Source organism: Zootoca vivipara, chromosome 7 (genome assembly GCF_963506605.1).
Source record: "Zootoca vivipara chromosome 7, rZooViv1.1, whole genome shotgun sequence".
Classification (NCBI taxonomy): Eukaryota; Metazoa; Chordata; class Lepidosauria; order Squamata; family Lacertidae; genus Zootoca; species Zootoca vivipara.
This window is the reverse complement of record NC_083282.1, coordinates 14638725-14651800: the sequence shown is the minus strand read 5'-3', so window position 1 is coordinate 14651800 and position 13076 is coordinate 14638725. Positions and strand designations below refer to the sequence as shown.

Below are 13076 nucleotides of genomic sequence, written 5' to 3'. Positions count from 1 at the left end.
AAGTTTGTTTCTTATTTTCCCATTTTTTAAAAAAACATAAAAACTTTGTGTGTTACCTCTACATCTTCTCTCTCTGGAGCTAAGAGTTCTGGTTAAGGGTTAATGCTTTATTTGCATAATTGCACCTGTATATCCTTCCACAAATATGAAACCATTTAACGCCCCCCCCCAAAAAAAAGTGGATTTGGAGCCCTTGAAATAGGTCTTAATTAATGCCTAAGGGATCAATAACTACTCAGGTTTAAAGAAAATGGAACAAATTCACAATTTGACAAAAAGAAAATTAGGACTCGCCCACACTGGAGTTTAATGTGGATCTGAAACCGCTTGTGTCTCTATGGGTTTTTTTTTGGGGGGGTGCAATGTCCACAAATTGTCCTTCTTCAAGCAGCAGTCCCCACACTCCCTACTAAATTCAGGTTTCGCTGGGCTTTGGTTAATCAATAAAGGAAGGCACTCCGATATAAAATCACATGTTAACTAACTGTGGACACACTGAAGCACACTGTGTTTTGTTTTGTTTTTTACAAATGTTGTGACAATTTATTGGCTGCCATCTATCACCACACACCCTACTTCTAATCTGTTTCCATCGGCCTAAAGGAAATCATGCAGCTGCCTTTTCCCACCAGTTTAAGGAAGGCTCACAGTATTTTAGATTTCATTTAAAACAGGTCTTTTGTGCAGAACTGCTCTTGCACAAAATACCCGAGGTACCAATAGAAACGGTCCTTTCAGGTACAGGAGACAGGAAGAGATAGGAGGAGGAAAGAAAGCAGCAGTCTTTCATGTGAGCAACTCCAAATTCTTGCTGGGCTTGAAGCAACACACACACACACACACACACACACACACACACACACACACACTTTTTACTATTCTTTTGTGCAAATCTGGTACATAGGGAAGCTTGTATTTCAAAAATAGACAAAAATAAAAGATGGAAGTTCACAAGTAAATGAATACCTGCTTACAAGCCCATAGAGGGCCTCAGATTTTGGGGTCTTATTGTGGACAGAAAAGTAATAACCGAGGGGAAGAGACAGCAGTATGCAGTGGGAATACACCTCAAACAGATTTTAGGAGCATAAAATTGAAATGCCCATGTGTGGATGAAAGCTCACAAACTTCCACATGGAAACAGCAACACAATAGACATTAGTACCCTAGTTTGGATGCAGCCTCGGTCGAAAAACAATGAAAAAGAGATGGAACAATTATGAGGACAATGGACACCATGAGAACTTTATCTGGACAAGTTACAAAAGTTGTTGAGTGCCTTTAAGAACAAAATAGACATTTTAAGTTCCATTTCCATTGTTCTTTTTTTGCGCAAGTCCCGTGTGACACATTCTGGTTTGCAAGTTAGACGGCCCCCTCTCAATGCTAGTGGCAGTTTACTATGTTGGAATTAAAGCAGTTTACACAACCAGATATTATAGTATAGAGAACTAAGAGATCCTAGTCGAGGGTGGTGCATTCACTGGACCCGTAAGATTCATTAGATGGTGAAGGAGTGGGCTATTGGCTGCAAGAGAGTTCTTCTTTCAAGTCTAATTTATTTGTGAGCAGCAGAGTCTGAGAACATGGAGAAGGGGCAACCTCTGATATTGGAATCTTTTTTGGGGGGGCAGTAATGTATTTTCATTTTGTCCAACCTGAGCTTTCCACATAATGCGGGGATACAAAAATAAATTTTGTGTGTGCCTATATTGATATACATTCTGTGCTTTATTCCATTTTTCCTAACCACTTTTTTATATATATACAAATTTTGAATTAAGGTTTGGTGTCTGTCTAATTGGTGTCAGGAGGGAAGACAACAAAAATATTTTGCTGAACCCAGGGCCTCGTTATATCATGAGCTCTTCAGATATATGTTTCTATATCAACATCACAAAAGAAGAAAATTCAGCTTTTAAGAAGCAGGAGCAGCATCGGAGAAATCACATGTCAAGGTCGTTTTATCATGGTCCTTCTCGGTTGCCAGTGCACAGCATAATTGCTAGTATGGGTAAGCAAAAGTAACGTTTTTGTTGAAGTACATAAAAAAGAAGCAACAGAATAAAATCTGTTATATGTCTTGGGAAGCAGTTTGTTCACTATGTATTTGGGCATCTCTTAAGATATTATAACCAAATTTTGTATGATGGTTCCCAAAACCAAGAACCAGGTTGGGACACAATCAGACACTAATTTGAATCAAGACGGCAGATCAAACCTTTCAAATCTGCACTTTAAAAAAAATGAATTTCTGAGCAGTTCACAAGATAAAATCACAGTATTAAAACAAAAAATACATTTAAAAAAAATGACACTAATGCAACGGGACCCCCCCTCCCATTCTTAGCATTGCATTTATTTATTTGTTTTTATTGGGTCTTATAAAGTGGAATAATGTTATACAAACAAGTATACCAAGTTTTCTCATGTCATTTGTATATCACAAAAATAGCATTACATTGATGGTGCGTTCTCTTTTGTAGCCTTATCAGCTACTAAGGGTCCTTTAAGTTGCGCCCAGGCAGGACAAAGATAGTCAAAACGACACCAGGGTTGAGTTCCAGAGAAAGAATTTAATTCTTAAATTTAAGAGACTCTTGGTGACCCATGTTTCACGACAAGAGTAGTGAAACACAAATTGCAAAGCTCCTTATACACTTCTTTGGGCTCCTTTCCCCCTCCCTGTAAATGTGCGCACGCAAGGGGGTCACGCACGCAAGGGGGTCACTAGTACATATATGGATCTTCCTGTGTCCGGTCCTGTGCGTAAACACATGCTGGCTTAACAAAGCCTTTAGCCTTCAGTTTACGCATCAAGCTAGCAACTTCCAGCAGCCTTGAGTAAGACTGCGTGTCAGGCATAGCAGCTGATAAGCCCTTCTGTGTTCCAGACAGGGCCAGCTCATCCAGCCTTGATAGCTTAGCATTCTGTCTGGCTTCCCCTTCGGCACACAGAGGCATAGAGGCAAAGAGGCAAAGAGAAAAGCATTTTAGGGGGGAAAGCATCCCAGGAATATGGGGCTAAGCCACACAGTCAGAATTATACAATGCAGGCTATATGATCAGATTTATAGCTCAATAACACAATTGGCAATTCTCTTCCTACACTTTAAGACTATGTTGACTACATCCCCATAAAATGTTAATCGGAGACAGCATTTTGACATAACCTCAAATAAATTAGATGAGTCAAATTGAAGTTCCTACACATCACTTTATGTAAAAGTACTCAATGTTCTTGCCCTGTGTTGTTATTTCAAACTTTACTTAAGGTAATCTTACAATTCACCCGCTGATTGAGAGGGGAACAGCTCCATTTTTCAGAAGCTGATTTTTCAAGTAATAGGTACAGAAAGAGTGAGTGTCGGAACAGGTAATCCAAGCCTCCGGCTCAAATAATTGCAGCCCATTTCAAGTCTCTCCCATGCTCATTAAAGTCTTGATTGGGTTAAAATGGGTGGGCTCTTCATCCCACCCAGCCAGATAAGTGTTCGTTCACACTCTCTTTTTCTGGTCCCTCTCCTGGAATTGTAATCAATGCAATGATTAGCAATCTGCCAAAATTCAGAGGGAATAATTATCTTAGTGAGCCTTGCTGAGTGTTTCACAGGGATTGGTGATGCCATTGAGGAGAAAGCGGTCCTCTCATACTGCAGTAGGCTGAGACTATTGTGATGGGGCACCTCAAAAAAAAAAAAAAAAGGCGTTCCTTATCTTCCATGGGCCAAAGCATAACTAAGGGGTCAAGAAAGCACTGGCTTTCGTCTTTTCTGCTGCACATAGTTTAGGTCTGTTCCTTCACACGCCAGCTTCCACCTATGGCCCAGTGGCTCCCTGTCTGTGGAATGCTCTCCCCAGGTATGTCCGTCTGGCACCTCCATTATACACCTTTAGACGCCAGGCAAAACATTCCTCTTTAACCAGGCCTTTGGCTGATGAGTATCCGATGCCCTTTTAAAATGTGTTGAGAGGGGGTTATTGGGTTGTTTTTGTTTTGATGGTGTATATTGTGTTTTTTATATTGTGATTTTATCTTCTGAACTGCCCTGAGACCTGTGGGTCATAGCTGCCAAGTCTCCCGTATTCCCCAGGAAACCCCCGTTTTTCCAGCTGCCCCCAGCTGAAAAAACAGATTTTTTTTGTTTTCCCCCGGTTTATTCTGGCGCGACGGCCATTTTGGAACTGGGCAGAGCATGCTCAGAAGCGACTTTTGATGCTGCTCTGCCCAGTTGCAAAATGGCTGCAGCGCGACTTCTGGTGCGGCAGCCATTTTGGAACTGGGCACAGCAGCATCAAAAGTCACTTCTGAGCATGCTCCGCCCAGCTCCAAAATGGTGGCAACACTACTTCCGGTATGCTACTTCCGGTCCGATCCCTTTTTTTCCAGAGAGGAACTTGGCAGGGATGCTGTGGGTATTGGGCAGTATGCAAATTTAGATAGATAGATAGATGATAGACAGATGATAGATAGATAGATAGATAGATAGATAGATAGATAGATAGATAGATAGACAGACAGACAGACAGACAGACAGACAGACAGACAGACAGACAGACAGACAGACAGACAGACAGAGTATTGGTAGGTTAGTACACTTATGTGATGTTGTAAGATTCAGTCCATGTTCTGCCAATTCCATTTGAAGGTAATAATGGGAAGTGATTTGAATGAAGTGAGTGGGAGAGGGGAACTGAAGCCCTCATTCCATGTTTTTATTTTTAAAAAATGTGCAGTAATCTTTAGTTACCCCTCTGCAGATTTCTAGCCTCCGAGGACTGAGGTCTCTCCTGACCTGTCCATGCCAAGGGATGCAATTCTGACACCAAATCAAGTTTGGTTCCTAGTCCCCTGGATCAAATCCAATATGTTGGCCCTCCAGCTACGCACACACCCCCCCTTTCAAATGCTAGATTGTTTTGCTTCTTTTCTGCCTTTCCTTCCAGGTACTGTGGCTATAGATTTGCAAGATACAAGCTGCAGATCTCCGAGCGTGGCTACCTTAACCCTTCCTTCAGAGGCAGGAAAAACAGGCAGGAGGCCTAGCATAGCACCAGTTCTGGAGGTTGCTGACACCTCAGCAATTCATACCTGCGACCTCTTAAGTGACCAGTCAGAAGATGAAACAACTCCCTCAGACGAAGAAGTTTCGAATGGCCTTGAGTATGTTCAGTTCACATAAATAAGTTGTGTGGTTTTTTTTAGCATGGAGCTGAAGAAAGGAAATTAGATGCCTGTGGTGGAAATAATTAGAAGTAAAATGTCAATATTTTCACGTGAGGCATGCAGCAGCTTTCCCCAGAATATGTACTTGGTGCTGAAGAATAGAATTCATGGAAATTGTTAGCGATAAAAGACAAAGGGAGCAGTAAAATCCTGATTTTTAATCTTGCATATGACTAATAATAACAGAACTTAAAATTAGGGGTGAGGGAACTCGCGACCCCAATGGTACAAATATGCATTTATGCAGTGGAACTTACGACACCCACTGGAAACTGGGCCAGTTCTCTCCTGTGAGCGTAATAACTGTTATCAGCAGAATCAGTTCCCATTTGGCAAAAGCAAGTTTTTCTGAAGTAAAAGAAAAGGGAACAGAGTGCACCAAAAGGACAAGAGAAGGTAACAGCCAGGAAGTCCAAAGCCAAAAGGTCAGGGTATGCAAACAGGGATGCAGAGTAAGATGCCCTCCCAGCAGATGTCAAGGCAATAAGTAACTATTTTACTTTTAGAAGACAACTGAAGGCGGCCCTGTTTAGGGAAGTTTTTAATGTTTAAAGCTGTACTGTTTTAATATTCAGTTGGAAGCCGCCCAGAGTGGCTGGGGAAACCCAGCCAGATGGGCGGGGTATAAATAATTTATTATTATTATTATTATTATTATTATTATTATTATTATTATTGATAAACAATCCAAAGCTGAGTTTTTCTGTTTGAAGAGTAAGAGGAAAAGAGGCTTAGGAAAAATGAGGCAGCAATGAGATCACAGGCAGAACAACTGACCTAGGAAAGCCCGTTTTTTGTTTTTGTTTTTGTTTGTCTTGTTTCGCAGATACGCAGTAGTTTTTTTTAAAAAAATCCAGATTGCTACATAGGGACACTAGCGAGACTGTATAAAAACTGGAATATTCTCTGTTGTAACTCTATGTCTCAGGTAAAGGAAGCTACAATGTACATGGAAATATATTTAATAATAATAATAATAATAATTTATGCCCCGCCCTCCCTGGCCAGGGCCGGGCTCAGGGTGGCTAACACCAAATATGGATTACAATAAAACGTAATAGGAACAGCAAACACAAACAAACAAACAATTAAAATACAGCTTAAAATACAGCTTAAAATGCAGCCTCATTTTAGTAGTAGCCCATAAATCAAGACCATAAAGGGAAGAAACATTAGATATTCACCCGAGCCAGCTATCCATGCCGGTTCTACATGGACCAGCAAAAAAGCCAAGGGAAAATTTATATACCAAATCCCATATAAGGGGTCAGAGTGAGTCTAAGCCGAAGGCCAGGCGGAACAGCTCCGTCTTGCAGACCCTGCGGAAAGATGTCAAATCCCGCAGGGCCCTAGTCTCTTGTGAGGGGTCAGTGCTGAAAAGGCCAGTGCTGAAAAGGCCCTGGCCCTAGTTGAAATCAATCTAACCTACTTGAGGCTTGGGACCTCCAAAGTGTTGTTATTTATGGAGCTTAAGGTACGGGGCATACAAGGAGAGGTGGCTCCGTAGGTACGAGAGTCCTAGGCAGCAGAGTCCCCACTGTACTGGAATGTGTCCTGAGGAAGCTCATAGCTGAGAGTGATAATAAGACCACACATTTCTTCGTTTTAGGTATCTGAAAGGCTACCCTCCTTACTCCCCGTACATAGGAAGTTCTCCCACCTTCTGCCATTTGCTTCATGAAAAAGTGCCGTTTTGCTGCCTAAGGTTAGATAAGGTAAAGTTACGGTTTTGTGTAAAGTGTTTCCTGTGTGTTTATTTTGTGCACGTGGCTGCATTTGTATCCTAGATAATTCAACATTTAGTCCATGAGGCCTGTTACACAGTTTTGTTTGCATGGTTCATGGCTTGCCATGTGGAAACATGGTTGCCGCAGCCCTGCACATATTAGTCTAGCAAGTGTTTACTAAACTTGGTTCTCCAGCTGCTTTTTTGGACTACAACTCCCACCACCCCTAGCTAGCAGGACCCAGTGGTCAGGGATGGTGGGAGGTGTAGTCCAAAAACATCTGGAAACCCAAGTTTGGGAAACACTGGGCTACCCCTACCCAGAGATGTTCTTTTGAAGGGGCAGAAGCTTCATACACCGTGAGGGTAGAGGGTAGAGTTGCCACACAAGCTAGATGCAACCTTGAAATTGGGGTTAGGCTTCGGAGCCCTATGATTCTGCTGTGAGCAATGGGTTATTTCAAGAGGGGCAGGCAATTCAGAGCTAGGTTTCATTCATAGGCATGGAGGAAGCAAAACCTTTTGTCTGCATGTACTGTATGTCCAACAAGATGAGAAGCATACCTAGATCAGAAAGTACCGGTACTTCCTTGATAGGATACGCCAGGATATATTTAACTGCCTTGTCTGGTTCCAGTCCAGTGCAAACATGAGACCAAACTTCTCATGTTCCACATGTGAAATTTTCCATCATGCAACAGCAGCATGGAAGATATGGGGAATGATCATCTGTGTGGCCCAGGAAGAACTCAAAATCAAATTAACTATAAGTTCATCTTATTGTTTATCACATTTTAAACTGCTTTTCAGTCTATTTAGAATTTCTGCAGAAGCTTACAATATTTCCACAGCAGCTTACAATAATATTTTTTATAATAATATTTTATTCTTTTTTCCATATAGAAAGTTACAGTTGTTACTCAACAATTATATTCCAATTCAAAACAAACAAACAAACGAGTGACTTCCTGATCACTCGACATCAATGTTTCTAACCCAAATTACATACAATTTTGTTTGAAGGTTCCATCTTATCCAAGTTCATCTTCTCTTACACCTTTCTTTATATTTTCTGTTGTTTTTTAACACTTCAAACCCCGCTGTGGTCTTTACGAATGGGAAATAACTTTTTATATAGACTAGAAAAGGTTTCTGCTCTGCTTTAAAAGATGTATCTTTTATCAGCGCTGTCAGTTTTGCCATCTCAGCACAGTCCAATGTTTTCATCAACCATTCTTCCTTTGAGGGTTATCTTACAACAATCTGAATAGATAACAATATTATTATTATTATTTTCATTTTTATATTGCTGAACGTGATGAGTTTGTTCAATATAGGTACCTTGTTGTGCATGCAACAATATTTCATGAAGTGGGCAGGTCTTTAAATTCAACAACCGTCAGCTGCCATCAAGTTACTATGTTGAGGATGAAGTCTTCTTGCAGTCTCTCCTGTAAACGGAGGCCATGGTGCCTGTTTTAACTTTCTGGTTTTAGGGATGCCAACATAATTACTACGAAGATGCCAAAGCCTATGGATTCAAAAACAAAATCATAATAGTGGCTGCCGAGACTGCTGGGAATGGTCTCTACAACTTTATCGTTCCTCTCAGGGCTTATTACAGACCAAAGAAAGAACTCAATCCGATAGTATTACTACTAGATAATCCGTAAGTGGATTTTAAATGCTGGTTTTTATTATTATTATTATACTGATATGAGTTCATATTCAAAGCATGATACATTCTACATCATCCCTGGCTAATTCATTAAATGGGTGGTTTTCAATTGGACGTATTATGGCATCAGTACCTTGAAGATGGTCAGCAGCAAGCGTTTATTTTATGCACCAAAGGTGAAGTTCAGATATGACACATTAAGGTGCAACTGCCTTGAAAATATGGCAAAATGAAATTTCAACATGGCTATCGCAGGAGCTGTACAAGCTGTACATATTAGCTTGCCATTTGTATTACTGGGAATTGCAAAATGCTGCATTTCATCTTGAAAGACTCCACTGCCACGCTTCACATAGGTGCATGCATACACAGTTTTGTGGGTTTGTTTGGGGTTTTTTTTTGCACAAATTCAAGCTTTCAGCCCCCTTTCAACTCAACCTCCACCAGATAACCTGTTTATCACGTTCTGAACTTCTGCATAGGTGCGGTTGCTTCACAGAGAAGCGTAGATTGGAATGCATTTGCCCTGACAAAGGCTTAGCTAACCATAACAGGTCGCTTTTACGTTATTGCAAAGCGTAGCTTTTAGTACCGTATTTTAAACAAGAACACAAGAAGTATCCCCGTTAAGAGCAACAACCCTGAACTGCTGTGGTTCCCTTCCTTATGCTGTATACAGTAGTCTCATAATATCAGCCTTCACTAATGTAAGATCTTGAACCTATGATCAATAGTAGATCTCTTTCTAGCTCTTCCTTTCCGGGAATCATAATGTGTGAAATGTCTTTAAGATATAGTTTCAATGTCACCTCTGAAAATTTCACACTGTGCTGAAATTTGGAGTTTAAAACCACAGTGCCCTCTAGTGCTTGCACTACATTCTGTTTGTGAGGCTTATATTTTAAATATAACATTTTTAAAGTATTGTTTCCCCCCAGTATTCTGTAGCACATTTCCCCCTCCCTGTGTTGCCATTTCAGAGTATGTTGACAACAGCAACAAAACAGGAATATTGACAAAATACGCTTCACAAATGTATTTATTTATATTTATACACCATCCTTCTTCCCCATAGGAACACAGTTAAAACATAAAATCAAAACAATTCACCAACAAGCATCAAAAACTATGCCCTTACACATGTCTCCTGAAAATGCATGTATGAAAAGTTTTGCTGACAAAAAGCTTTACTCTAGCTCAGCGACTCCGCAGTAATCCGGCACTGAGTTAGATAGACTTAAATCCTATTGATTTCAACAGGATTCAATTGTGCACAAAAATTTGGCCATTTTATATCAGATGATATTACTAATTAGCAGCAGCAACATCTGGCAAGGTACTGATATGCTGGAAAAAAGCATATATGATCGGCCCCACGCATACTGTTGTGCCATCCACATGTAGCCCCAAACTATTTGGGGCCAAGTTGCAGGAAAGTGATTCCTACAGGGTGTATGGGAAAGGGATCTGTCTTTATTAACACAGTGCCGTTAAGCATAGGGTTTATTCTGCCCTGTAAAGTGTCTGATTTCGACACTTTTTGCTAGAAGTACTGATATGTATATAATCATGTTTATTTGATAGTTTTCTCTAAGTAAAAACCTCTGTTACCTGGGGTTATGATGAGATAAACCTTTTGAATGAATAATTTAAAAAAGTATTCTTTGAGTTATCACAGCATTTCCAAATTGCATTTGCACTTGTTAGCATCTTAGTTCATGACTCTTTGTGACAATATGTTTCGCTTTGTGACCCATCTCTGCTGCTTAGGCCAGATATGCATTTTCTGGATGCAATCTGTTGGTTTCCAATGGTTTACTACATGGTGGGCTCTATTGACAAGTAGGTAAAAAAATATATCCTTGGAACACTCAATATTGTAGTGTGGTGTGCCGTGCTGTGTAATTGCATGTGTCACTGTGTGGTGTCATAGTTCAAATGGTAGCATATTTGCATGTGTGTTTATCCTTCACCCTTCGGAACCGTTGAGTTACTAGTTTACCCTTTAAAACTAATAATCCTGTTTCTGAGACCCAAATTCCATTTTGCTTCGAAGGGGCTCTGTTGTTGTGGGACAATATTTCTGCAAGTCTAAGTAACCATGACTCACTTTCAAGTTGCCAGGGCACATGCAGTCCTGTTGGTCTTGTTCTTCAGAGACTCAACGAGGTTGCAGGGAATTCAAGGTCATCTCACTATGACATAAAGGATTTAGACTGATCCACAGGAGTGGTTTAGACATTTGGCGAGAATGCAGTGTGATATGGGACTTGGAGAGCTAGAGCCACACCGTTTCTGAGTTTATTTATCTCCAACACACACACACACACACACACACACACACACACACACACACACTTTGTGGCTAGTCTAGTAATTACAATATTGTGTAATTCTCGCGAGATGTGCTGCTGTGTTCTTGTTTAAAACTTGTTTTAGAACTGGGTACTTCCAGTGAAAAGACTTGTTTCCATTTGCACTTACGCCACAAAAAGGGAGCTAGACAATCTTTACAAACTGACCTTGCATTTAAAAAATAATAATCATTTTCATTTGATGTTACAAATATAAATTTATAACAATTCAAATGTATATCCATATACAGAGATTACTCTGAATCTCGAGACTTCCCCCATCCCCTCCATGGGTCCTGTTTTCGACATTTACAACTGTATATTATTCCATAATCTATATTTTATATCCAACCATATTTTCCATAGTATTTGTTACATTACAAGTAATATTAAAATCCTGCTGATGTTTTCATCTGCTTGCAGTGGTCTCTTAAATTAATTATAATCCCCCCCCATTATTTTGTAAAGTTTTTGTCCTCTTTTTTTTCCTGAGCTTTCCAGTCAGCTTTGCCATTCCAGTGTAGTCCATGAGCTTGGTTTGCCATTCTTCTCTGGTAGGGACTCTTTCTTCTTTCCATCTCTGGGCTAATAGCATTCGAGCGGCTGTTGTCACATACATAAAGAGTCTTTTCTGTTCCTTTGGAATATTGGTACCTATAATTCCTAATACAAAGGCTTCTGGTTTTTTGGGTTTTTTAACAAAAGTTATTTTAAACATTTTTTTTCCATTTCATTATATATCATCTCCCATAAAGCTTTTACTACCTTACACAACCACCACATATGATAAAAGGTACCTTCGCAAACTTACCTTGCATTTTTGTCCAAGCCAGTTTCTGTTTGGAACTGGGATCAGATTCTTTTGTTCTACTTCCGCTTGTCAAGGGCTTTTTCGTGTGCTATCAAATGCCCCCTTGCCATTTGATCTGTTCATCCAACTCCCCAAACTTACAAGCAGGGCTGAATCCATGGTTGAATGGGCCCTTGGCAAAGTGCCCTCTGGTGACCCCCCCCCCTTACATTGCTGTGGGCTCCTATTCTGGGCTTACATGGTGGTGAACGACAGAGGCATGCCCATAAGCAGAGGGGCAGTTTGGGGCTGCTATTTACATTTCCCAAAATGCTTTCTGGAACCCCTGACATGCCAGTACTTTGAAGCACTGTGGGAAGTTTAAATTTAAAAAGTGTCGCCATTTAAATTCCCCAGAGGGAAATGTTACATGACAGCTGGAGGCCATCCTTCGCTTCCAGGTTGGAAGTTCCCCCAAACTCTTCCCTGTGGATTAGTACAGAAGATGCAAATTTCCCTGGACACATGAAAACAGCCCTTGGAATTTTTGCAGAGCTCTGTCTTAGTTGTCATTGGCAGCAATGGCTGATATTTTTTTTAAAAAAAACCAGAAACACACTTAAGATTGGTGTATAATTCAGCAGCTGTTTGTTGCTGCTATATATAAAATCGTAATCTGAGCAATTTGGTTTGATATAATGGGAATAAGCTATTTTTGTATGAATTTTCAACATCTCCCTGTTTCTTCTCCATTCTTCTTCTTTTTTTGGGGGGGGGGGGTTAAATATACTCAGTGGTTCATATCCAGACCTGCTATTCCAACTTCTGCTTTCCCAATCGAACTTCCCTCTCCTCTCCTCTGAAGCTGCCTCCCCACCCATAAAATCTACACCCTATGGAGCAAATGGTTTTTTTTGGGGGGGGGTGAGAGGAAAAGCAGGGAATTCCCATTGCATTAGTAAAACTCTGCACACACAGTGTTGGATACAACCCAGTATTTTTGTAGGCTGCCATATATATTGTGTTTTTTTTGTTTGCTTGTTTAAGTATCAGTGCTTCCTGATCATCTTGAGTTAGGTCCAGATTAAGTAATTTGAACACAGTTCCCAATACTTGCCTCATTGTTTTTGTGTGCCGTTTATTTGGGCAAAACCTGCTGATACATTTAACTTTTCTTCCTTCTGGCACAAGATGGATCTTTAGTTAACTGGAATACTTAAAATACACTGAAGAAAACAGGTTGTATGTAGTAGTTGTGGCATCTTCTGCCGGGTTTTAAAGCTGGAGGTTATATTTGAATT

At 40.4% G+C, this 13076-nt stretch overlaps 1 protein-coding gene across 2 annotated transcripts in view; it reads left to right on the top strand.

The window, feature by feature from the left end:
- KCNT2 (potassium sodium-activated channel subfamily T member 2) overlaps nt 1-13076 on the top strand; it is a 207306-nt gene that overhangs the window by 165266 nt on the left and 28964 nt on the right. Inside the window, exons 16-20 of one of the 2 annotated variants that reach the window (XM_035123140.2) lie at nt 1785-2014; nt 4948-5164; nt 6837-6942; nt 8450-8622; nt 10402-10473. In XM_035123140.2, coding sequence (XP_034979031.1) covers nt 1785-2014; nt 4948-5164; nt 6837-6942; nt 8450-8622; nt 10402-10473 — 798 coding nt within the window. The remainder of the gene's footprint in view (nt 1-1784; nt 2015-4947; nt 5165-6836; nt 6943-8449; nt 8623-10401; nt 10474-13076) is intronic. The other variant, XM_035123142.2, reaches the window with a different exon arrangement.